Source organism: Columba livia, chromosome 1 (assembly GCF_036013475.1).
Source record: "Columba livia isolate bColLiv1 breed racing homer chromosome 1, bColLiv1.pat.W.v2, whole genome shotgun sequence".
NCBI lineage: Eukaryota > Metazoa > Chordata > Aves > Columbiformes > Columbidae > Columba > Columba livia.
Genome location: NC_088602.1, coordinates 145,015,639 through 145,040,780, shown reverse-complemented (window position 1 = coordinate 145,040,780; position 25,142 = coordinate 145,015,639). Strand labels below are relative to the sequence as shown.

Genomic DNA, 25,142 nt, shown 5'->3' with positions numbered 1-25,142 from the left:
TGAATTATTTTGGTAAGGTCTGATGTTTCTTGTCCTGTATTCAGAGGTCTCTGCTTTAGCCTAAGATTTAGATGTTTTTTGGCCAGGAGATTGATTTACATTACAAAAAATTTGAAGTTTTAATCAGTGTCCTGGTTTCTTCCCAATTAGAGCAGTTATTACACACACAAGCTGTCCAGGGAACACTCAAGACATCTACCAGCTACCAATCTTATGTTTTCAGAAATGAACTGAATGTCAGGAATGTGCAAAGGTATACTCTATTGTGTTGACTTTAACAGCTTTTTCAGTAGTATGAGGTGGAGTGCTTGTGGTCCTGATGCTAGACAAGATTATAGTGTTAAACAAAACATTAATATTTTTAAATATTTGTTTTTCTTTTCCCCAGTCTGTAAATGATGTGTGTGCCTTAGTTACGTCTCAAACTTAGTGGAATTTTGGCCCTGTGGTAGAAACCCTATAGTTTTAAATCCCCTGTTCAGGAAGTTACTTTAGAAGACGTGCCTTTTAACCTGCAGTCCATGACAATGCAACGAATAAGACTCATTGCTATTAGTCATGGGATTGAAGGCAGCCTGTTTGCATTTTCTTGCTGTGGAAGTTTAGTGACCATCATATATTATGGAAGTAATTTTCCAGTGGTTTTAGTATTTGTGGTCTTACATGTTCACAATGTTGTTAGTTTTCATTCTTTTTATGAAGTATAAAATGGCTTCATATTGATCTTCTTGCTTGTGCTACCTGCTATAGCTGTCCCTGCTTGAGCAGGGAGGGCTGGATGAAGCAGTCCCAAGAGGTCCCTTCCAACCTCAACCCTTTAATGATCTGTGATTAGCTATTGTGCACTCGTGGCCTGTAATATTTTTAAAGGGGAGAACTATAAGTCATCCTGAGTCGTGATACAATGGGGATGGAAGGAAGCTTTGATATCCAACTCTGCAAGACATTCAGGCCTGGCAGTTCCTATGTGGAGATTTCTCTTTGGGAATCAAATAATGAACATAAGAGCTGAGTAGAACCTCAAGTCCCTCTCCTTGACTCCCTCTTTGACTGACTGACTTAGGCAACGTCTTACTTGGCTTCTTGGCTTTTATGTATTTCATTCTGTTGAGACAAACTCCTCCCCTGGGCTAGAGCTGACTATTTGATTTCCAGCTTGAAGATGTAATTTGGTGTTTGTTTTACTTGAAGCCAAATTATCCTTGGTAAATTATTGAAACCAGGCTACTGGTGAGCAGGCCTATCCTTGGCAGGTTGAAAATTCTTGTTTACCTCATGGAGATGTTCTATCAATGATTATGAAGTGCTTAGTCAGTTTAGTAATAAGGCTTCCACAAACAGTTGTTGGTCTGTGACTGAAAAGGGTTTTTGGGGAATAGACCTGAAGCTCTCTCCGGCAGCTTCTTTCCTGTTCTATTCTCCCCTGCACTACTTTAATGCAGGGGACTTGAGTTCCATCTCCCCTCTCTTCTGGCATGGTGCTACCCCTTCAGATCCTCCACTGTTCTCCAAAGCCTCTTGAACGCCTGCTGCTGGTGTCACCTCTGCCTCTTCCATCTTTGAAGTGTACAGTTTCTAGGGCTTCTCTGGACCCAAAAAAGACAGAAGAGGGGGAGACTCCCCGTCCCAAATGCAGCCCTGTTAAATGTGGGTTGCTCTACGCAGCTGCCTGCATCACAGGATGCTTAGAAAAGTGTGAAGCTGCTTATAAATCCCAACGAAATGTTCTGAATTTTTCCCAAAGATGAATGTGTCCCAAATACATAACTAGAAAGCTGTGAACTGATGCCATCTCAGTATATCTTTACACCTCCTTCCAGTGACAGAATCTGTGGGCCTGTGCTGGATGAGGCTGAACATTTTCACCATCTCATCCTGCTCTCAACACTTTGTCCTTGGTGTGTGTTCGTGTGTCACTCAGAAAGGCTGCAGTGCCCAGCACCCAGCTCAAAGGTGAGGACAGGGCAATGGTGGGTGAGCTGGAGGGACAGTACTCAGACACTTTCTTCAGGGTTGTCTCCTCCAGAGCCCAGCCAACACAACCTCTGTCTCTAAGGCATATGCTGCTAACAGAAGAGTTTTTACCAAGTTCACTTTCACAGCTGTCTTGGTTAGGAGAAGAGAGCAGAGCAGTATGTGAAGCCATTACATGTAGAAAGGAGCATGTGCAAGTGAATATAAGAACATCAGTGATCAAGCTATTATGCAGGGGCTCACACAGCAGTGGGATCCAGAACAGCCCTAAGTGGTGTTCATCACTCTACACCTTACTTATAAGCATAGGTCTGCAGCAAAAGGAGTCTGAAGATGCTCTAAGCAGTACATTTTGGGAGGTATGCTTACAAGGAATGGCTGTTGCAGGCTGGGGACTGACTGGCTGAGGAGTGGGTGTGTGGAAGAGGATGTGGGTATCCTAGAGCAGGGGCATCAAACTCATGTTCACTGGGGGCCACATCAGCCTTGCAGTTGCCTTCAAAGAGCCGAATGTAATTTTAGGATGGTAGAAATGTAGGAGTCATTACATTTCTACCGTCCTAAAATTACATTCGGCCCTTCGACGGCAACTGCGAGGCTGATGTGGGCCCCAGTGAAAATGAGTCTGACACCCCTGTCCTAGAGGACACTGAGCTGAATGTGGGCCAGCAGTGTGCCCTGATGTTGAAAAGGATAACAGCATCCCAGACTGTTATTAGCAGAAGCATAGCTGCTGGGTTGAGAGAAGTGATTGTCACTTTCAAATTGGCACTTGTTGGACTCCATCTAGAAAATGACATCTAGTTTTGGGCTCACCCAGTACAAGAAAGACATGGATAAACTGGGCCTAATTCAGTAGAGGACCGCCAAGATGGTCAAGAGCTGAAGCACTTGCCTTGTGAAGAGCAAGGGCTGCGGGAGCTGGGCTCACTGAGCCTGGAAAAGAGGTAGCTGTGGGGTCCCAGCAGCAGCCTGCTCATATCTACAAGGAGATTATTGAGATGACAGAGCCAGGCTTTTCACAGTGGTGGATGGTGGGAGGACATGAGACAACTGGCATAAAATGAAACTAGAGGGGTTCAGACTAGATTTAAGAACTGCTTCCCTGTGAGGACAGGCAATGCCACAAGCTGTCCAGAGAGGTTCTGTCATGTCCTTCCATGCTGGTTTTCAAGCCCCAACTGGGTACAAACCTAAGGAACTCGCTCTGAGCTCAGAGCTGACTCTTCTGCGAGCAGGAAGTTGGACTACAGAAAGAGAGAGACAGCAGGGGACCTTGAACAATGGAAGGTCTCTGAGGGTGCCCACTCTGCCCAGTTAAATTCCAGTAGCAGCTTGCTGTGAGTCACCCAATACATAACAGCATGCTGCCTCGAAACACTGACCATTAGCAGAGCCATAGTCTCACTTCTTACTTGAATTTAATTTCCTCTTGCTTGTCATTAAGACTGCACTGACCTGGGATTACTACGGGCGTAGTTTCACGTGCTCTTCTCTCAGCAAGACAACCCCACATCTCCCTTTGTCATCTCTGCCCCTGTTCTTGCTCTCAGTTTTGCAACCCTTTATATATACTGTCACACCAGGGTAGGATAACTGACCTCAGTTAAAAATAACCAAGGAGGGGGTGAATGCGATCTGTAACCCAGATTGGTTACACGATTTGGTTCACAATACGTTCCCCTAAACTGTTTTACCTGTATTGCCAAAATTCAGTGCGAGGATATATGTGGAGGAAAGAGGGGGATGGGATGGATTGCTTAAACAGGTACTGATGGTAAGAGATGCTCATCAAATTACGGCGGGATTGCTTCCTCTAAGAGGAAATGAATCCTGTGCATTAGCCTACAGAAAACATAAGCAGCTGAAATCATCTTAGGGGAAATTAGGGCTATTGTTGGAGCTTTGTCAGCATACAAAGAAAAATGTAGATGAACCTTTTTTTTTTTTCTCCCCAGGGACCTGTATTGCCAGTTGCTCTCAGTAATTGTGTTGCATCCTTACAAGGCAGTACAGATAAACATGGGATTTTAGTCTTCCTACAATAAACAACCCTTAAACAATGACAGTCAGCTCTAGATACTTGGGGTTCATGCATTCCTAAAATAAATCTAACTAGAGATCTATTTGTTTTCTCCCCACAGGTAAATTATTTTCTTACTTTCAATCTTTCATCTAAGAAATCTGAGAAATCCCTCTCTAATCTGAGGGATTTTGATTGAATCAGTCATCTGGGCTGAACTGCTCTGAGATAATGGGGGGTTGCAACTGGATTTTATGTCACGCAGAAGCTAATTTTTGTAGCTTTTCTAGAAAATATTGGGTTAGTACCCAATTTAAAATGACTGCTTGAAGTTTTAATGGGTAAATCAGGCATTATTATTGTGAAGTACTTCCTGTCTAATATAAAATTAGGCCTCACTGAAGAGATTTTAATATGAAAGTCCACATCTGTTTGGAATTAGGCCTTTTGTAATGGATTAAAAAAATAATTTGCTACCATCTTTTCACCTTCCTTTAGGTGAAATGTTTTTCCGCCCCTTCTGTACTGCACTGTGGATTTTCCTTCTAAGGGGTGTGCATGGAGTCTGTATGCACAACAGCAGTCAGACTGAACACCTGGCTTTACTGAAACTGCAACTAGGGGCAAAACAATAGTGGAGAAAATAAGATTTGGCATAAAACAGTAATTTGTGAACATTCATCATGGTAAAGTGAAGAGCATTCTCAAAGTCAGATGTATAGACTAAATTTGCACCTGGGCAACGTTTATATACCTTATGCACTTGGCAGTTGGAGGAAAATACATGCAAGGACATGTATTTTTCTGGCTGTTTTGAGGGCTTCTAGAAAAAGAGCTTTCTTCTTGACCAACCTCTCATTTTTATTCAGATGAGCTTGGTTATGTTTATTCTTCAGCACCTCATTTTCTCTTATGTTTTTGCATATGGACAATTGGAATAAAATCAGATTCACAGCTTGTTTCTGTATCCCTCATGGCTCCGCTACCTTGTAGGGCTTTGCTGCAGTTGCCTTTGCTATAGATTTCCCTTCTGTATTTGTTTGGTACCTGCACGGGGGAGGGTGGGTAGTGTTTAATTCAATACAATTCTGTACCATACATTTTTTTTTCTTTGGGATTATTTTAATTTATAATGGCAGAGACTGAAAAGCATGCATTCATTTCTGCTGAACTGTCATAGATTTGTGGCGTGACTTCTATAGTCTTCTTTCCTCATTTCCTCGTGAACTCATCAACACTCTCTTTTATAGGGAAGGAGAAGAGGGTATTTTCCTCATTTAGAGGAATTAATATGGCATGTAGAGACATGAATGTGCCCTTTGTCCCTTTACCCATTGCTTCACTAGCAGCAGATGATTATGAGGAGTAAACAGCAATTTTTCATACTGTGCTGTGAAAGCAGCCCATGAGTACAGACCAGCTACAGATGGAAGTAGTTAGTACTAGTCAGAAGGTGAAAAATGCATCTCAGTGAGGGCAGGTGTCCGAAGCTGAAGTAAGCAGGAAGAAATTAAGCTAGATTGCAGATTAGTGTTTTAATGGGAACTCTGCGGTGGGTAGTATTAAAAATAATTTTGGGACTATCATATTTGTGTTTCTGAATGTCTTTCACTATCAAAGTTTAATTAACTTAATAGTTAAAAGGAGCAGGCCACTGGCCTAAATCTGTAGGTTTGGGATAGACCTATGAAAACTATTAACACCACGAGGCTTTCAACTAAGACTGAAATTGGTCTGCTCTCATTTTCTGCATCTCTCTTGTGGTTCCTCCCTCTCTGGCATGTCTTTTTCTGCTTGTCATTCTTGTATAGCATTTGTCTCCTGTCTGTGACAGTTTATGGACTTTTTAATCTTCTTTTTTTTTTCAGTCTTTATTAGTATTGATTTGCTACTCTGTAAGATATGAGTTGATTTTTTTTATATTAAAAACCCTTTTTGTCATTGCATGAGCGTAAGAAATCTGGCCATTCGTGGCAGACTAGACCTTTTGTGCTCTGCTCAGACACTGCAATGACATGAGGGAACCCCAGAAATACTTAGAAATGTTGTTTTAACACAGGCTGAAAATGAAACAGCAGAGGATTTGTCAGCTCTGCTTTGTGGTGTCCTCACCATTAAAATTACCCTTGGAAAGACAACATTTAAGGCAGCTTTAAAATGAGGTTGACTGAGTGTATGCACAGGAAGAAGACACTTTTCCATAAGGTTTTGCAAAAATCAAAACTTTTTTTGAAAAATTATTGTTTGGTTTCTGAGCTTGTTTATTTATTTAACCTCAAACAGGGAAATTGATGCCCAGTGAGGTTAGATAGTGTTCTCAGTCCTTGCGGTCAGTGCTGGGAGAGGGGCCCATCACCCACATGGACGTGTCCTCTCCATCACCCTCTCTCCTCACACCTCATTTGCCTCTGCGCTGCACAGCTGTGTTAAACCCATCTACACAGCAAGTAGTTTCCCAGTGCTAGCAGTAATATTTACAACACTGTGCTTAAGCAAGAGGCATAAAAGAAGTCCTCAGTTACCAGAGTCAGTCACTTTCACTTCAATCAATCAACTTCCAGGGAGATTTAAACTGAATTATATAAACTTCCTCTTTCCTTCCTGTTCTTTTTTTGTCTGTGTTTGTTTGTTTTTAATGTTGTGACCTCTCAGAGCCCACAGATGACACAGGGTTAGTAGAAGCAATGCCATGCATTCAGTATGCGCTCTGGGAGGTTTATCTGCATCCAACAGCTTTTCCTTGGTTTCTCCAGTCATTCCGGATGGATTTAAATGTCAGGGTACTGAAAATGAACCATGGAGGGCTGTTTGTCCTCACTGGCAACACGCACAAAGAGACGCTGAAAATTGCTAACAGTAGCAGTTTTAACTTCTGGTTGGGATCCTTAGAGGAGGAAAACCAGCTCCTAGTAGTTGTAAAGCTGAGATAGGAAGATGGAAAAGGGTCAGCAAGCTTCTAAGAGCAAAGATAGGAATTTGGGTCAGGCAAAGGGAACAGGTAGCGTGGTGAAACAATCCATTTATAAAAGCTTGGCTGTTGGCCAAACATGAACACAGCATGATTTGGATTTAGTCTTGCTCAGGACTGGAGTCTCTTGTCTACTCACATCCAAAAGGCAAGATGCAGGAGACCAAATTGCACTGAATCCTGGCACCGTATTTCCATCAAGGCAGAGATCTCAGCCTTTTGGCATGTGAGTTTTAAGAGAACTAGAACATTTGTTACGGGGTTACATGGGGAGTTCACAGTTGGGTTAAACTCTGTGTAGCCATAGCTTCTGGTTCTCAATTCGATGGCTAACCCAAGATACTTAACAACTAATTGTTCAACTCAAATCTATGATTTCTCTTATTAGAAATGTGCTCTCAATAGCTTGTAGTTTGTATAATTCATAGTTTCAATAAAGACAAGTTGGGGCCTTTTTAGGTGGGTAGGAAAAGTTTTTCTTATACCCTGAATACCTCACAAGGTTTTTGCAAAGCATGAGAAGGTTGTGCTGTTCTGGACAATTCCAGGTGTCTGCACAGCAATGGCAAACACACAGAGCTCATCCGAGTTGAGTTGAGGGGAACATTTATATCAATTTCTTGCTTTCTTTGATAACTGCGTGTGATTCCCACCTACAAACAGTAAGGAAAGGCTTTATTTAAGCAGCTCCTTGAAGAATGCTATCTATAACAATGTGTGTAGGATTGTGCCTCAGGGTCATTTATAGCAGGTATGATTGAAGACCAATGTTGAAGCCCTGGCTACATGGGTAAGTCAAAGGTAAAACAGGACAATGATTTAATTGTTGAGTCTGTGCCCACCACCTTCTGGCAATCAGCGCTATCATCAGGATGTGAACGATAAACTGAGAATTCAAATTTCTTCCCACCAAAGAAGGGAGAACTGGCATAGCTATAATTACTGGGTCGTAGATATGTGATCTTATTCTTGCAGTTTAATGAATTGTCATAACGCAGCTGTGCTCCAGTAACTGATCATGTGCATGCGCTTGGTTAGTTCCAAATGTGTAAGGGCAAAGAAAGAAAAACAAAACCAAACATAAAACCCAGCAGAAACCTGATGAAAGATTTTCCGGCTGACATGTACCTTCCATCTGCAGTAAGCTAAAAATGTGCACTAGATCAATTACTAATCCATAAAATCTCAGTCATAAATCTGGCTCCTTGGTGGCAAATTTTGAAGTAAAATGTAAGGATATGGTAACAAGGATTCCTCGGTGAAATAAGTATATGATATATAACTACATAAAGAGGAACAGTAGTTAGATGGCATATAATTATGTATACAAATACGGGAGATAGAGGCACATGATGTATGTCAGGAGTGCAGTACTTTGGGCATTAGGTAAGTTTTTTATTTTTTCTGTCAGTTAAGGGATGATGGGTTGCCATCTGATAATAACAGAACTTTCCCTTAGCATGCTGTAAGCTCAGCTGTGTAAAAATAGGAGCAAATCTGGAACAATGCAGTTGAGTGATAACATTTTTTTTCCAGATGTGTTGAAATTGAAGTTACAATGGTGCTATATATTCTTAGATGCTTACTATTCCTAAAATAAAATCCATGTTAAAGTGACAGAACTGGATTATCAGATTTAGATACCTGGAAATTTGGACTCTGAAGTCTGTATTTTAGTTATAATGGAAAACATTGAATTTGCTTTACTAAGCGGGCCAAGCAATCTTGTATTGAAAAACAAGTCTAATGAGGAGCAGTTGAAGGAACTGGGGCTGTTTAGCCTGGAGAAAAGGAAGCTGAGGGGAGACCTTATCACTGTCTGCAACTACCTGAAAGGAGGTTGTAGCATGGAGGGTGTTGATCTCTTCTCCCAAGTAACAAGTGGTAGGACAAGAGGAAACGGCCTTAAGTTGAGCCAGGGGAGGTTTAGATTGGATATTAGGAAAAAATTCTTCGCAGAAAGGGTTGTCAGGCATTGGAACAGGCTGCTCAGGGAAGTGGTGGAGTCACCATCCCTGGAGGGCTTTAAAAGGCATTTGGACGAGGTTCTTAGGGACTTGATTTAGTGCTAGAGTTAGGTTACAGTTGGACTTGATGATCCTGAGGGTCTCTTCCAACTGAAATGATTCTATGATTCTATGAAATCTATATGACTTCTTTTTGCCCATGTACTTTGAAATTACAGATCACACTGGTCTGAGTGACTGTATGTAGATTTTGGGATACACATTTAGGCTCCAAGTTTTAAACATTTTTGATGTAATCTACTTAATACTGTTTCATGATTGGTGATTTCAAATGTTTTCTGCCTTCTTGCTTATGGAGAGAAACTTATTAGAGAACAGAAAATGCAGTGATGCCTTGAGTATAGCTTTGGCACTTGGTGTTTTTGAAGTACTTTACTCACTGTTCTTTGGGCTGAGGTTAGAGACATTCAGAGTCACGTCTGTGTTTTATGGCTGTTGAATTTGCTTTCGTAGCAGAGTAGGATGATGAGAAGAAAATAAAAAGGGCATATAAACCTTGTTTGGGTAAAAGTAACGTTTTTCCCTGTGTGTAACAGGAAGGCTTGCAATTAAGGACCATGCTGTGTATACTTTTTCTTTTTTCTGTGGAGGTCCCTTATTTACAAGATTCTTCTTGAAATGGAGGCCCTGGTTTCTTTACTGGTGAGAACTGGAGTTAGGCACCCACAGCTGAAGCTGGGCTGTGTACCGACAGTCACTGCTCTCTTGCTGTTACCCAAGGATCCTGTTGTTAATTATTCCACTCTGAAGGAGTGAGTGTGGAAAATGGGAACCTGAATTCTGCCCCCAAACCCTACGGGAGAGACTCTTATCCTGCCAGGTTCCTCAGCTCAGCTGTTTCCTAAGGAAAACTCTCTGGTTAAGAGTGAGAGGCCTCTATTTCAAGTGTTTTATCACCTTTTTTTTTTTTTTTTTTTAGCAGAAAGTAATCTACTGCTTGAAAAGGAGTCCAAAAATCTGATAAGCAACATTTTTAGTAGCTTGCAGTCCAATGCTTTGTTCTGCTTGTGGACAAAGGAATTACAGCTTTGCAAGTGAGAGCGTTATGAATGGTGAAGCACCTACCAGAGCACGGGATGGATGTGGGGAAAAAGCTGGAGGGAGTGAGACAGCATGACCTTGGCTGCTGCCAGAGGGATGGGTGATGCATCCAGCCTCGAAGGTCATCGACATTGGTTAGGATCTTCAGCGGCAAGAGCTTACAGTGAAATAAAATTCACTGGAGTGATCACTGATTGTATGTGTCTGACAGGTGTCACATGAATATAGTAGTAATGAAAACATGCATCAGCATAAAATGGTTTGCAGTTATTAAAAAGTAATTTTGTTAGCAAACAGGTCTAGTTCTTTGTTACCCTGTGAAAGAACAGACTGCTGAAGTGGACACATTCTGAAAAAATCAAATATTGCTTCTTCTCATGAGCTGCTGTTTTGTCCACTAAATCTCAGCAGGGTGGGATAGATTGTTATTTATTGCATGACAGTAGTACTTGGGGATTCTGTGATGCCTGGCACAATGAGTTTTAGGCATATAAATAAAAGCTTAGATATTTCCAAGTGGAAACAGACAACCTTGTCAGGGATTTGCTGTTAAGGAATAATAAGAGAAATTTACAGATGAGTGATGGAGGCTTAAGAGCTGTGGAGGGTCGAGTTGTTCAGCCATAGTTTCCTAGGAAATCTGTGGCTAAATCACAAAGGAAAATCACATTTTTCCTCCAGTTGAATCATTTATCTTCCAAAAATCCTTCCATTTTATAAAGCTGGTCAACCAGAAAGCCAAAGCAATCAACTGCCCTGTACTCACTGACCAGTGTGTGCACTGGTAGTAGCTCCCACTGGTGCCAGTGTGACCAGTAAGGCCATATAGGAATGGTTTTGCTGGTTGTTTTGCTACTGTAACACAATCAAAACTGAAAGAAAAATGAGGGTGAAAATCTTATGGACACCTCTTTGGTTTCTTAGTTCATTAGTTGGCAGTGTTTCAGAGGCTAAGCCCTTGTCATTAGAGACCATCAGTAGCTCCCTGCCTGCATCTCTGTCCCCTTCGCCTTGCCATCCTTTTGTGATCCCTCTCCCGCGTACTTTGGTGATCCATGAGCACATGGAAAGTACCTGCGATCCCAGAGCACATTTCTCACCCCTGGCTGTCCTTTCTGCTCTGCCCTCTTGCCCTCTGGAAGCCGACCGTTCCAGGCTGCCATCCCAGTACTTAGAATCATTTCATTTGGAAGAGACCCTCAGGATTATTGAGTCCAACCATTAACCTAACTCTAGCACTAAACCACGTCCCTAAGAACCTTCCTACTCCTCCCCACTTAGCCCTTTCCGAATCATTACTCTGTTGTGACTGAGATTTTCACATCAGCATTTACTAATCCCTACAGCTGGTTGAAATGCTTCGTTTTTCTTTGCTGTTTCCCCACGTATAGTTGTTCTGTGAGGGGAGGAAACCAAATTCCAGCCACCTCTCCCTGTGAAGAATGCATCTCGTCCCTCCTCGCCCACCGTCTCTGGGTTGCCTCATCCCACAAAGCACCCCTTGTTCCTCCTGCTCCAAGGGGAAAAGTTAAATGACACACTTTACTGTTTTGAGCTCCAGCATGTGGGATGCCCTTTATAATGAGAGTACGTGGGAAATTATTAATTTAATTCTGCAAAGCATGACTTTTGCAGTTCTCCAGGAGCTCAGGCCAGCTAAAATCTCACAGGGTGTGTTGAACACTAATTCAGGCTTCTTGCAGAGCTGGCAATGGTTAATGTGGAGCTTGTAGAGAGCAAGCTCTGTGGGGCAAGGCCTGCCCTTACTCTCCTGTTTGTATTGAATGTAACACAGTGGGCCTCTATTCTTCGCTGGGACAATTAGGTTCTATGGCAATATGAGTAATTAATAATAATAATGGGGCCTCTTCTGTGGATGGGCTGTTAGAAGTAATTTCTTTCTGCCAGTTGCTTCTCTAGAATGTGGTTTTGAACTTCCGAGATCCTGAAAGAGATAATCGAAACACAAGCAGATGTCATAAACCTTTAGCTTTGTTTGTGCAGGCAGTGGTGGAAATTCCCAAAATGAAATTGTCGAATGGCTCACTGGTTTCTGCATCTTTTCTTGCAGCATTGAGCTCTCATGCAGTGGACCCTTGTTTGACTGAAGATCCTCTCACTTAAGAATGTGTTTCAACTGTTGCTGTTTTTAATAAGGGGAAAAGAAGCAAAACCATGCAAAGCAAGCCACTGACCCCTTGTTGTTCTGCCCCCGATTCACTTAGCGCACAGAATTATCTGTGTTGTGCACTGCCAATGCACTGCCCTCAGGGTGATCCAACTGCTGTAGCTGCCAGAGGTAGGCTCTTGCTTCCAGATGTGGTTTATGAGATGGTGGTGACTCTGAATCCTGCCTTCACCCACACAGCAGCTTGGACCTAGAGGCAGGATAATGCGTTTGGTGGCTTTGGCACATCATGGTTCTCCACAGCTGTTCTTCATCTCCTTCACAGGAGGGGTGGCATCTGACCCACAGATGGCCATTTAGATGAGCCTAGGGAGTGGTGGTAGTACAATGTAAGGAACAAAGTAACATGGGTCATCCTGTCCATGGGGTTTATCGAGGTCTGAAGGCTTCTTCTGTCCATCTTCTTCCTTGTGTGTAAGGGAACTGTAGAGGACTTAAGAAAGCCCTTCCACAACCTTTGTCAGAACTCTGCCAAAAAGGTATTAATGACTTTAAAATTTAAAGTTAGGTATTCAAAAGATACTTTATTCCCTTGTATTTTTTTTTGCTAATAATGAAAATCTTATTCCTTCAATTAACACAAAAATGACTTTTCCAGGAATCTGAGAGCTGGTGACATGATGGTGAACATGAGGGTGACTGGGAATGTCACATCATAATTCAGGGTTTTAGAGTACTGGGCTCCCAGTAAGCAATGCAAGTGTCCTCAGTATATTGGTGCTGGTGAGAAGGATAGTAATTTCTGATTTTTATTTTTTTTTTTCAGTTCCTGCTCTATTTGTACTCTGGTAACCATGGTAATTACACTACAGTTTTGTGGTTTTAACCTGTCCATGACCAAAACCTCTTCTGGTGAGCAGTTTGTTGTTATAAAGATCATGCTGTGGCCTGGAGCCAAAGGCACTCATACTAATAGAGAATGTGATTTTTATCTGTTCTCATTAAAGTATGCAGAGCCAGGTACAGCAAGTATTTTTTCAAATCTTTTTTTTAAATAAAAATATTTGGCGTCATGACAACACTTCAAAATATGATCTGAATTCACTGCCTCACCTCTCCTGAAATCCACAGAAATATGCTAGCAAATAATTTGGTCCTTCTTCGTGTTAAGTCACACAGCTGTAACAGTGACTGTCACGGTGATGTTCCTAGAACTATAAGTTGTTTTGATGGAAGGGCTTGGCAGCAAACTGGAAGCACTGGTGACTCGGTGGGCATTGCTCTGCATTCTGAGCCACAAATGAACTGGTGCCCCAGTGGTGCAGTTTGTAGTTTGGGTTTTATGTTGTTTTTACGAGATGTAAACCCACCTGTTGTCATAAAATTATTGCATATTACTTTTTCTAAAGGAAGATTAGTATTCTTGCTGCTTTTGTTTTCTAAATTTAATATCAAGATAGCTAACCATGGATGTCTGTTTTCACAGAGCTGGTAGGAGAGATTAATCATCTTTGAAGTCTTTACTCTTCAGTCAAATTTGGTCATAATGAGCCAGCAGATCCCAAGTTATTAGGAAACGTGAGATTTTAAGAGCCCATAGGAAACAGGCTAAGACTTGGTGGCTGTTGTTTGCCCTGGATCATTACATCTAAATTTGCATTACTGAACTTGGGTCACCTTCCATGCTGAAATTCATCCTAATGAGGTTCAAAAGCCGAATTCCTTTCTCATTTTCAGGTTTGGGTTCTGCTTGCAGAAAGGAGATTTTCTTCTATGATAGCTGTGAGAAGGCTTTTGACTCAGTGCAGCGTGGCATGAAAAGGGCAGCAGTGCAAGTGTCACTTCTACAAACCAGGCAGCTTCTTACACTGGAACAGATAAGAGAAGAATCTGGTCCTCATGGCTAATCCAGAAGTTGTGCCCTTTTGCAAATGTTAGCTGAAATATTTATCTAATATGCTTTAAAACTCCATCAGAGTGAACAAATGGTCTGACCGCCAAATTTGTAAACCTGACAGGAGAAGAAAACATGGGCACATCAGTCCCCAAGTTAATCACCTGTTAGTATGTCACAATACATCTTTCAGAATCTGTTCAACATGCATTGAACTAAGGGACCACCAGAAACATTGTATAGCTAGTCTTTTTCTCTAATACCTATATTGAGTTGTTATGAAAATACTAAAAAAGTCCAATTTTAAGTTGTGCAAGTTGGGGGAGGGGAGCTAAGGAACTTCTGTGTTATGTAGTTGGTGAAAGATTTTTTTATAGGTGATGTCCGAAACCCACTGACTGTAGAAGCAAACAGGAAAGAAATATGCACTTCAGAGAACCACTTTACCCTGAAAGGTCTTGAATAGATTACATTCCTTTAGGAGTCTTACAGAAGCGAGGCCTTTTAAAGCAACATATTAAGTTAGCAAAGAAGGATATGGTCCTGGGCAGCCAGCTCTAGGTGGCCATGCTTGATCAGGGGCTTGGACCATCTGACCTCCAGAGGTGCCTTCCAGCCTCAACCATTCTATGAGTCTGAGTCAAGGAGTTCTTAAAACTGGCTTTAAAACTCTAGGGGTACAAGTGAAATCCATGGAGGATCTTTGCTTCTCCGTTCACATTCCTTCATTGTGTTTATAAAGATAAAACAGAAAAGCAAAGCACAGATCAGCTTTATAGAAGAAGCATCTCACCAGGGCAGGCTGCACACTGGATTGTCTCCAGCAGGATTAACTTTAAAAAGCTGTGGAGACCTCCTGAACTAACTGGAACTGGAAGACAGGTGTTAGATGAGCCCGGTACATTCAGTTGGTTTTGTTTGTATGATCTCATTGCTAAAGATTTCTTTAACCACATCTTTGGTGAAGTGTGCTGCACTTGTTATTTTTCCTCTGAACTTTATCCAGTAGTATGTGTAATCGAAATATAACATTTCTCCATACGCAGGCCTCTCATCCCACAGGAACAGGCAACATTAAGAGGGGAGATGGGTACCTATAGAACAGCAGGATGTGTATGTAACATGTGCATCCCGCCCGCTGAGCTGCACAGAGTTGTGTTGGCCACTTCTGTGAACAGAGACCTGCAGGGTCGGTGAACCATGACCTGCTGGGAGCAAAGGGAGGGAAAACAGAACATTGGTTCTCTTTCCCTCAAAAGTGAGCAAAACCAAATTAACAGCAACTCCCCTGCCCTCTCTGTCTTTATGTATATCGATTTATATAGGTATATAAATGTCAGCAAGAACTGGGATGAGATGGCATCTCGAATATATAAATCTTACCATTTGTAGCGAGCTCTGCCATATTTGTGATCACAATAATTTTGGCCGTGATGTAAAAATTAAACTTGTATCTGTAATTGGCTGAAATGAAACAGTTTCTAAATTAAACCAATTTAAAATAAATTACAGTATTTGCCTTCAGTTCCAGTGGAAGCTTTTATTTCCCTGACATTGTTTCAATTATGTTTACACATCTATGTCATTCAAAGTGGGCAAGTTTTTACCTTCTTTGTAACAGATGTACAAAGTCATTTGAGAAAGCATGGGGGGAAAAAGTTTGCAGTAGTGGTTCATTTCAAATTAGAATATTATTACCATCTTCTGCAACAGACTTTTTTGTTGTTGTTGTTTTGGCCATAATTTCCTGATTTTGGCCATAATCACATAAAATATTTCTAAAATATTTCTCCTGTCTATAATTATTTTTAGTTACTTGTGAATGAAAGTGAACTGCATTGCAAATTTTTATTTTTTATGATAGTCTTCGTAAGATGTGCAGGTGATCATGCTATGTAATGTATGCAACAGAGGACTAGAAAGCTTCATAAAAACTGTTGTAGTTTACAGCTGGTAAATTGGATTGCCTCTGTCACCATCAAAAAAAGCTGCATTGTTTCATATCTGCTGAAGTTCTTGTCCAAAATAATCAGTTATTATAGGCTTTACAATATTGACTTTTTAGTAAGGCATTTCTATGTAAATATTACATTTCAGCATAGTGCTGGATACCTGTAGTAATCAGTCTGGCTTAGAGTAGTCTTGTTCATAATTAATGAATCAGACAAACATTCTTACAAGTTCTGAATGTTGAAGTCGTCTGTTATAGGTATACATAGACAGTCATGAAGAAGCTCATTTTTAATTCATATGGTTTCAGTATTGCATGAAGTGACAGTTTTATTGCCAAACATACAATGAGACAATCTGGGGAATATGCCTACATATAAACATGAAATCTGCTGGTGGCTGCTGCTACATTGCTGGATGTCTTACTGGAGGTCACGTCATTCATGTGCTCTTAGTGTTGGGTCCCCCATCTTTTGCATGAAGCAGTGTCTAAAGAGCAATTGAATTTTGATGGCATTTTTCCTAGAAAGAGCACCTCAGAGAGGCTGTTTCGATGTATTTGGGAAAAACCAGGCTGAGCCAGTTTCTCTGCACAATCAGGGTTTACAGGAATAAATCTACACCAATCCCAAGAGACCAGGTATTTTCACTGTCCCTGAAATCCCACTATGCAAGCACAGGGATAATTAAGCCTGCGATCAAATACGTTATTCCTCCTGTCGTTATACCAGAATAAGGGATTACTGCTTTTACCTATTGATTTTCCCTTCCCCATTCGTCACTGCCCGCTACTGGTTGCCTGATTACTCCTTAATACAGTTCTGGAAAAAACATGTGAAACAGAAAGTCTATAATCCTTAATCATGGAGTTTTAGAAATATTGTGTGGAAAAGAGAAATGTAGGGGATTCCTTTTTTATAGGTTTGGCATAGCAACAGGATCAGGTGAGAAATAAAAGAAATAACCTGTAAAGGAGAAGGGAAAGAAGGTAGGTCTCATGGGGTGGGGATGTCCTGTGGTTACAACAGTGAAGCCAAGTGGATCCTGATTAGAAAGTTATAGGTTCCACTATAGGTGGATCCTAAGCAATATTCCAGGAGCTATTTCACACCAGAGTTAGTAAATACTGCTTTGATGTGTATGCTTCCAGCACTATGCAAAGTGAAAAACAGCTGCTTTTGAAGGCTTTAGGCAGCCTGTCTGGTTCAGCTGTGTGTCCCTGAAGGCTAGCACAGCTTGATATAGGCCAGCTGACAGCACAGGAGCTGTGATTAAGGGTGTACTTTGGCTCGGGGTCTGTTATGTTTATTCTGCAGGTTTTTGATGTTCTTGGGAGGTTAAAACAAATAAATAAACAATCCTGCCATGTTCACAGTGAAGAAATGTGTCAAACTAACTTCCAGCTGCTCGCTCTGCTTCTCTGCTGGACTTCAGCCTCCTGATACTGAAGTGATGCTGCAATGACAGGGAGCTGTACTCTGGGGTATTGGCTCCTGCTGCAGGTGAAAGTGGGTTTACACTAATGCAGTAGGTTGTACATTTTGCTGCCCCTTGCAGGGAAGGGTTGTTAGGGCTGCCTGTGTTAAAGTGCTGGGCTCCTGGGGCTTTTACAAAGGTTGTGCTCCTTTATTAGTACTGGAGCTATAAAGACCCATTTCCCTGAAAGACAAGAAGTGGGGGTACCTAAGGAGAGTGGAGTGTCTGGATTTTGCTTGCAGCTGGGTAAGTGCTAGAGTAGTAGGGGTTAGGAGGGTGGGATGTGTGTGGAGCAGCCTGGGGACTTTTTAGGGCTGTGGCTTGTACTATACTTACCTTGAGAGAAAATTTTGCAGTTTTATCATATGTATTTATCCATTTTTTGTGTTGGTTCCAATGTGGTCAGAAATACTCCATGTACAGGCTGCAGGCCTGTGGGAACTACCTAGCCATGAACGGTGGTTGTCTTTGCCATATGTCTTTGTCTTGGCTGTATGAAATGTGCTGCTTTCTGCTGATCTGTCCTGAAAGACATCAGAATCTTCTCATCCTTGTTTAGGTACCTAAGGTCTTAAATAATTCTCTTTCTTCAGTTCTGCAATTTTAGAAGCTCAGCTGTAGGAATATAACTGAGGTGGTAATTGAGCTTCTGGAATCTCTTTTCTCTGAGGGTGTGTGGGGAGCGGTGAGCTCCATGTGACTTTCATATCTGTTGGCAAGTATTGGGAGTGACATATAGAGAAGTCTTATGTTTTTCTGTTAAATAAGTAGCTCTACCATAAAATTCTAAGCACGGAATCCTAAAATTACTGCTTTTTCTATCCTCTTTTCTGAGAGTAGGAGAGGTCGCAGTGGGAGAGAAAAAGACTTGGTAATTCAGCACAAAACTGCGCCTTTATTTTGGCTGCAGTCTTGGCTGATCCCATGGGTTAACCAAGTGTCAGACACATGGTACAGTTGAGAGATGGACAGCCTTCCCTGCTTGTTAGCTAATGATTTAGTGACATTTTTGTGTCAGATAGTACAGTAATTTCAACATTCGTAGCCCATTCCACAAGACTGTATGAAACTAAGTACTTTGATGGATCAGTGTTTCATGTTCCCTTTCTCTTCTCTATGGCATTTTTTTTTTCTCCTATCTGAATCCAGTAGATGAGGCTTCTGTATCCCATCAGGTGTTGCATGAGTTGGTCAAAGGGCCAAAGGGTTTAATGTGTAGCATTTGGGGTTTAGGGTTATGTACCTTTCCTAGGCTGAATGAGGATCTGGATGCAGCTTTTGCAGTTCATCATGGGTGAACTTCAAAGAGATTTCAACTGATGCTTCAGGATGAAGAGTCTGTTACAGCCACAAAATAGTCTTTTTTCTAGGCTTAAACATTTTTGTATTATGTGTGGCGTGATTACATTTGTTTCTGCCTACCTGTATATATTAAATATGTGAGGCTTGCCTTAAGGGCAGCATGGGCTGTTAGGTTCATGATGGTTTCCACGAAAGAAAACAGGGTTGAGTGCTTACAAATATCTAGAGCTTTTGCCCAGCTGCAAATGTCTGTACTAGTGGCTCTGATTAAATGGAGACTATGCGGAAAAAAACTGTTCTGCAGTCATATCAACACCTACTTTTATTTAAAAAATTAGTTCTTGATAAGACATGGTTTTCTTCCTAGAAATGATACTACCAGGTTATGGCTTTGTCTCATTTTCCATTAATTAAACCTATGTTTTAGACTAGTCTATAGCGAAGCTCGAAACTTTACTTCTGTCCTTGCTACTTGCCTGCATGCATCAAACTGATAACAAAAACCTAAAGTGCAATTGTTCTTCCAATTTGTTGCTTAGATTAAAACGTCAATAGGCACTAGGAAGACCACTAATACTGGAGGTGTGAATTAAATGCAAATTCATCCTGTTTTCATTTTAGTTATAGAAGGTTTTGCTGAATACCAGCTGGAACGCAATTTTTTAAATCTCAGATTTGTTCATATTTTAACATTGTTTACTGTGTTGTCTATTTTTTTCTGCCTCTCAAAAGGTGAGAGATCATCTGCTCAATGCCAGCTTGTCATTCTTTGAAAATACAAAATACATTTGTAGCTCGAAAGGACTCAAAGAACAGAATGTAGATTTATTTTTTGTGTGTATGTGTTGTTGTGAGATATTTTTTTTTCCATTGTAGCTGTATCCCAAAGCTCAGGGGCTAGAATTAAAGGAGCCCTCCCCGCATAAGTGCAGAAATGTACCCTCAAAACCAGCCATGCCATGACTGTTAATAGAACTGGGCTTAACAGGAAACAATGATTTTCAGGTTTTAGACCTTGTTTCACTTGTCTCTCTTTGGCCTGAGGAAGTTGTCTGATATGTCCTTTTTCAAATGTGTAATGCCCTGTATCCGTCTTTAAATTGATCTGTAATCATCATATAAGACAAGCTTCTTACGAAGTTTTAAATAACAAATAATTGCTGATGCATGTGCATAATCTGTCCATTTTTCCTGCTGTGTCATTTTAGTCTCTTCTCCTAATTTCTTAATTTCTCTGCCTCCTTTTCCATTTACTAGGCTTTTATCTCTCAAGTGTTTGGACTAAATTTCTGGAAAACTGCATCATGCACAGCTGTCTAGACTTTCCAAAATATTTCTTTGGCTTGTACTCAGAGACTACCTTAATGGCAAATAAATTTATGGGATCATTTTAGAAGATAAAACACTTATTCACTAGCTATTTTTACATATGTAAAGGCATATTTAAAATTTTGCATTTAGCTTCATGAGTTCTTATAGGAGTTGGTTCTCTAAGGTAAGAAATGCTAAGGGGGGGGTGGAATTACATGGTGTCTCTTGTTGGATGTTTTTTTATTTTTTTTTTGAGGGGGGATCATTAAAAAAAGTCTTATCTAGCTGTTAAGCTGGAAATCTGTGCCGTGGTGATAGCCCATCAGAAAATGAGCTGTCATATTGCAACATTACCATTGGTTACTGATATGAATTTCCTTAGTAAGGAAGTACTTCTGTTCAACTGTGCTCTCCTACACATGTTAAATATTTAAATCTGTCATTGAAAAAGAAATTGAAATTGCGTGATGGTGAAGTATTATTTTGGCTTTAATGAGTAATGCCTTGTAAGGCAAATTCACTGCATGCGTTTGGGGGAGATGTTCTGTACACCCCTATAAGGAATCTCATAGTCTTCCTCTCAGTTCTTTCCACAGAGTGTTTCTTTGGAGTAGCTCCGGTGCTGTTCGAACACCGTGTCTAACACATCAGCAAGCAGCTCTGACAAATACTTTCTGGTCATTTCCCTTTGCTCTCCAACAGCCCCATGTATCTCTCTTGTTCTTGTTTCGGACCCTGAACCCCCCGGAGCAAGGGAGGTTCTCTGAGGAACACCCAGCTCTGTTGGATCCCAGTCATTGACTCCAAGACTAGTAGGTGCGACTGCCATGAAGGTAACTCATAATAGGGACAAAAGTCCTAGAGTCACTGAAGCCAAAGGCAAATCTCCTCCTGACTTTAAGCCAGGCCGAGATTTCATTTCTAGCATCTGAGTAACTAATTTGTGCTTTTGTCTTTATTAGTGTTATGTACTGTCATGAAAGTTTGGATTCATCTTGCTGACCTTCTGCCACCCAGGTGTTAAGCACTGTAGCCTTTGGGACTCCCTTCTTATCTAGTAGAGGGAGAGGGACGGACGGACTGCAAGAGGTCACTTCTGGAAGTGCCTTCAGTGAGAGGAGCTACTGGGGTATTTAGGTTGGACAACAAACTTCTAGGTGGCTTGATGTTAGGGAAGGCAAATCTCCATCTAAAGTGCTTACAGATACACTATTCAGAATTGCTCTTGGCTGGATGAACAAATTAATAGATCTGCAGGGTAAAAGTGCTTATGGTTTGCATAGTGTGATCCCTGGAATAAGCGTTAGGGTTCAGCACAGAGCTGATAGGAGTGTTATACTCCATGTTTTGCATTTGTTTTGTTATCATCTTCTGAAAAGTCATCCAGTCTGGATATGAAGACATTAAAAGGCAGACTCTTACCATTTCCTTGGCAATTAATTTGAGTAGTAAACTCACTCTATGATTAAAAAAAAGTCTGTACCTAATCTTAGATTGTAATGTGTTTGGTTTTAAATTCTAGCTGGAAGTTCCTTTCTATGCTTTTCTCTCCTTGAATAAAAAGCCCCAAGGACATAACAATTTCTGCCTGAGGTGATTCTTTTTTTTCAGATGTTGTAGTCAAGTCGCCTGAGCATTGCCTTTCATCTGCTAAATAGAGTGAGCCTGTTACCCTCAATACTGAGTTTTCATGTAACCTTGAGACGGTATTGTAATTCTCAGCATAATCTCTAAATTTTTAGTGTCCTTTAAAATAAATGAATTATTGGAACTCTCAGTTAATCCAGCATCAATGTAGCTAATACCTTACTTGAGGAGAAAAATTGTATTCTTGCTTCTTAATTCCATTCTATACACCTGAGGATTGCACTTGCTCTTTTCTGACATGGAATCATATTGAGATTTGTGCTGAATTGCTCATCCTCTACCATGTCTCATTTCTCTTCGGAGCTTTTGTAACTGCCAACATTATTCATAAAAATACTGAATAGTGCCAGACCTGGACTTCGTTAATTAGAAACAGACTCTGCAGTCTCTGCTCTTCAGCAGAAAATAGTGGTGGAAGTTTAATGAAAAGGCATATTTGACTCGTTGTTTTATCTCTTGTATATCATATTATCTGCCTGCAGTTATGCAATTTTATCTGGATAATAATATGAAATTAAGGAAATATGAAGATTTTTGACAGCTAATTTCTAGGCTTTTAAATTGCTCTTCAATAGAATGAATTAGGAAAAGATTAACCGCTTCATATCTTTGAGATATAATGGGATGACTCTGATAGCAAAACCTTTCAAATGGTAGTGTGAAAAATACTGATTCATATCTCCATTCTTTCTTATTGCATAGCTGCAGATAATGATTTTTCTGGTTTGTTTTTTGCTTGCTTGTTTGTTTTTCCCCCTTTTCCCCAGAGTTTTCAAAAAATGCATTATGTTGTAGGGAATTCCAAGGTTGCAGAATTTTTTTTATAAAGGAACCCAATGAGTTTAAAAAAATAAACACCCACAAAAACCCCAACAGTAGTATATTTATCTTCACAATCATACCACTGAAAGTACAGTATTCTAAGTTGCTTAACCTAAGCTAAGGAGAGGAAAGAGCTTTTTGAATACTAATGTACTACTTAACCAAATCTACTTTAAGACGGGGGCGGTGGTATGTGTCTGTGTGTGTAAGTCTGTGCATTCGTGTGATGAATTTGGATGCTAATCCAAAACATTGAGCAAGAGTTAACTAGGGCTATTTGGGTAGAGGAATTCTATTTTGTGAGCATGGTAGCTTAAATTGGGGCAAATCTGAGTATTCTGAGCAATTAAGTTCATTTAAAAAAAAAAAAAAGAGGGCGAAGTGTCAAACGAGCTAATACCATAATGGGTACATCCCTCGCAGGTGATCTGAAAGGTGTGGAGTTAAGTATTTCAAAATTAAGTGCCAGCCTGGTGGTACAGGAGAGTGGCCTGACCAGGTAACTACTTCAGAATGGGCCCTCTGCTATCCTTTTTTTGGGGGGGGGGGGGGGGAGAACTATAGTAACCGAATGTGCAATTTCTTAAGCCACCATTTTCTGTTGTTCTGAGAAGAAAAGAATAGGAGCAAAGCTTGCATTATATTTGCATTGAACTCCTTCAGCCTAAAGCCTCAGCATTTGGCTGTTAATATCTTAGTGAGGTGCAATGCAACATTTGCCTTTCCTTAAGGGCCTCAATCTGACCAACCTGGGGAACTGTAAATAAAAATTAACAGTTAGGGTAACTAAGGTGATCAGCAGGATGCTATCAGATTCTAAGTGGAGGGCACCTGTGAATGTTATTCTTGGGTAATAACCTGCCATCATACCTTCACTGAGTTTGTCCTGGAGTAAAAACTCAGGGCCTTTGCTGCCATTAGGTATCTCATGGTGAAAACAAAAATGTGGCAGTTACCAGGTGGTGAAAAATAGACTCTTCTGCTAGTCTAAATGATGGCTTAGGTGGTGGCACCTCACATGGCAGCAGATGCTTCTGAAGCTCCTCTCACCAGCTGATGGTGGTCCAACTTTGCACTGGTTCCCAGTGGCATAGCATCATTTGAATGGTACATGTTGGCCGCTGAGGGACATGATCAGAGTCATTAGCTGATGCTTGTGAGCTTGGTATGGCCAGTCACACCACCTTTCTGAGGCTAAACAAGTTACTGCTCTAATGTTGGATCATCACCTCATGAAGGAGATGTCATTTGCTGTTCTGCGCTTTGCCTGAATTGTATGAACAGGCTGTCAGCACCATGATGGGACTATTTTGCTGTGCTCTCTGTAGAGGTTAGCTAAGGGAGTTATGGGTCATGTGGGCGGGAGGTCACTCACCTCCACTGTAGGTGAGTACATCTCCTTATTGCATACCTACTGTCTTCTACTTGAGAAGGTATATGTTATCATCACTCTCTGTTATCTGTGTTACTATGGCCCATATGAGTCTTGGCAGTGGAGTAGGATCTAACTTATGTGATTGACAAGAGGTTGATCATGAGTCAACAATGTGCCCTTGTGGCCAAGAAGGCCGATGGTATCCCAGGGTGCATTAAGAAGAGTGTGACCAGCAGGTCGAGGGAGGTTGTCCTCCCCCTCTGCCCTGGTGAGGCTGCATCTGGAGTACTGCATCCAGTTCTGGGCTCACCAGTTTGAGAAGGACAAGGAATTACTGGAGGGAGTCCAGCGGTGGGCTATGAAGGTGACTAGGGGTCTGGAGCATCTTTCTTATGACAAGAGACTGAGAGTGTCTGTTCAGCCTGGAGGAGAGAATGCTGAGAGGGGATCTCATCAATGCTTATAAATATCTCAAGGGTGTGTGTCAAGAGGATGAGACCAGGCTTCTTTCAGTGGTGCCCAGCGATAGGATGAGGGGCAACAGACACAGACTGAAGCACAGGAGGTTCCATCTGAATATGAGGAGAAACTTCTTTACTTTGAGGGTGCCAGAGCCCTGAAACAGGCTGCCCAGAGAGGTTGTGGAGTCTCCTTCTCTGGAGACATTCAAAACCTGCCTGGACACATTCTTGTGCAACCTACTCTAGGTGAACCTTCTTTAGCAGGTGGGTTGGACTACATGATCACCGGAGGTCTCTTTTAACCCCAACCATTCTGTGATTCTGCAGTCTAGACATTGTGCAAGTACAGAAACAGGAGACAACTTTTGTCCCTGAAATTTTACAGCTCTTCAGGGTATGACATAATGGTGAAAACTGTTGATCTAACAGACTAAGTGTGTTGGGGTTTTTTAGGAAAAAAGAAAATTAATTTTTGCTGAAATACTTTTTCCAGTATCAAGAAACTGCAGGTTGAGAAATCTCTATTTTAAAAGATAAAAATGCTATCTATTGGGAAACAAATTCAAATATGTGTTTAACCTTAGGAACAGAATAAATATTCTTGTATAGGCAAGCATACAAATGCTAGGTTTGGGATTTTCTTGAAAAAACTTTTTCATTTATTCAAAACAATATTTTACTTTAAACTTGACTACTCACACCTCACCACCATCACTTAGTTCTAGTCATACCATTTGCCCCCA

At 41.1% G+C, this 25,142-nt stretch overlaps 1 protein-coding gene across 9 annotated transcripts in view; it reads left to right on the top strand.

The window, feature by feature from the left end:
* Positions 1 to 25,142, top strand: part of BICD1 (BICD cargo adaptor 1) — a 183,567-nt gene that overhangs the window by 3,601 nt on the left and 154,824 nt on the right. The window contains exon 2 of one of the 9 annotated variants that reach the window (XM_065034953.1): positions 13,899 to 15,577. The exons of 7 other annotated variants lie outside the window; for them this stretch is intronic. In XM_065034953.1, coding sequence (XP_064891025.1) covers positions 13,899 to 13,979 — 81 coding nt within the window. In that variant the 3' untranslated portion in view covers positions 13,980 to 15,577. Of the gene's footprint in view, positions 1 to 13,898; positions 15,578 to 17,571; positions 17,728 to 25,142 lie in introns of those variants that run through there. One more of the 9 variants, XM_021284795.2, reaches the window with a different exon arrangement.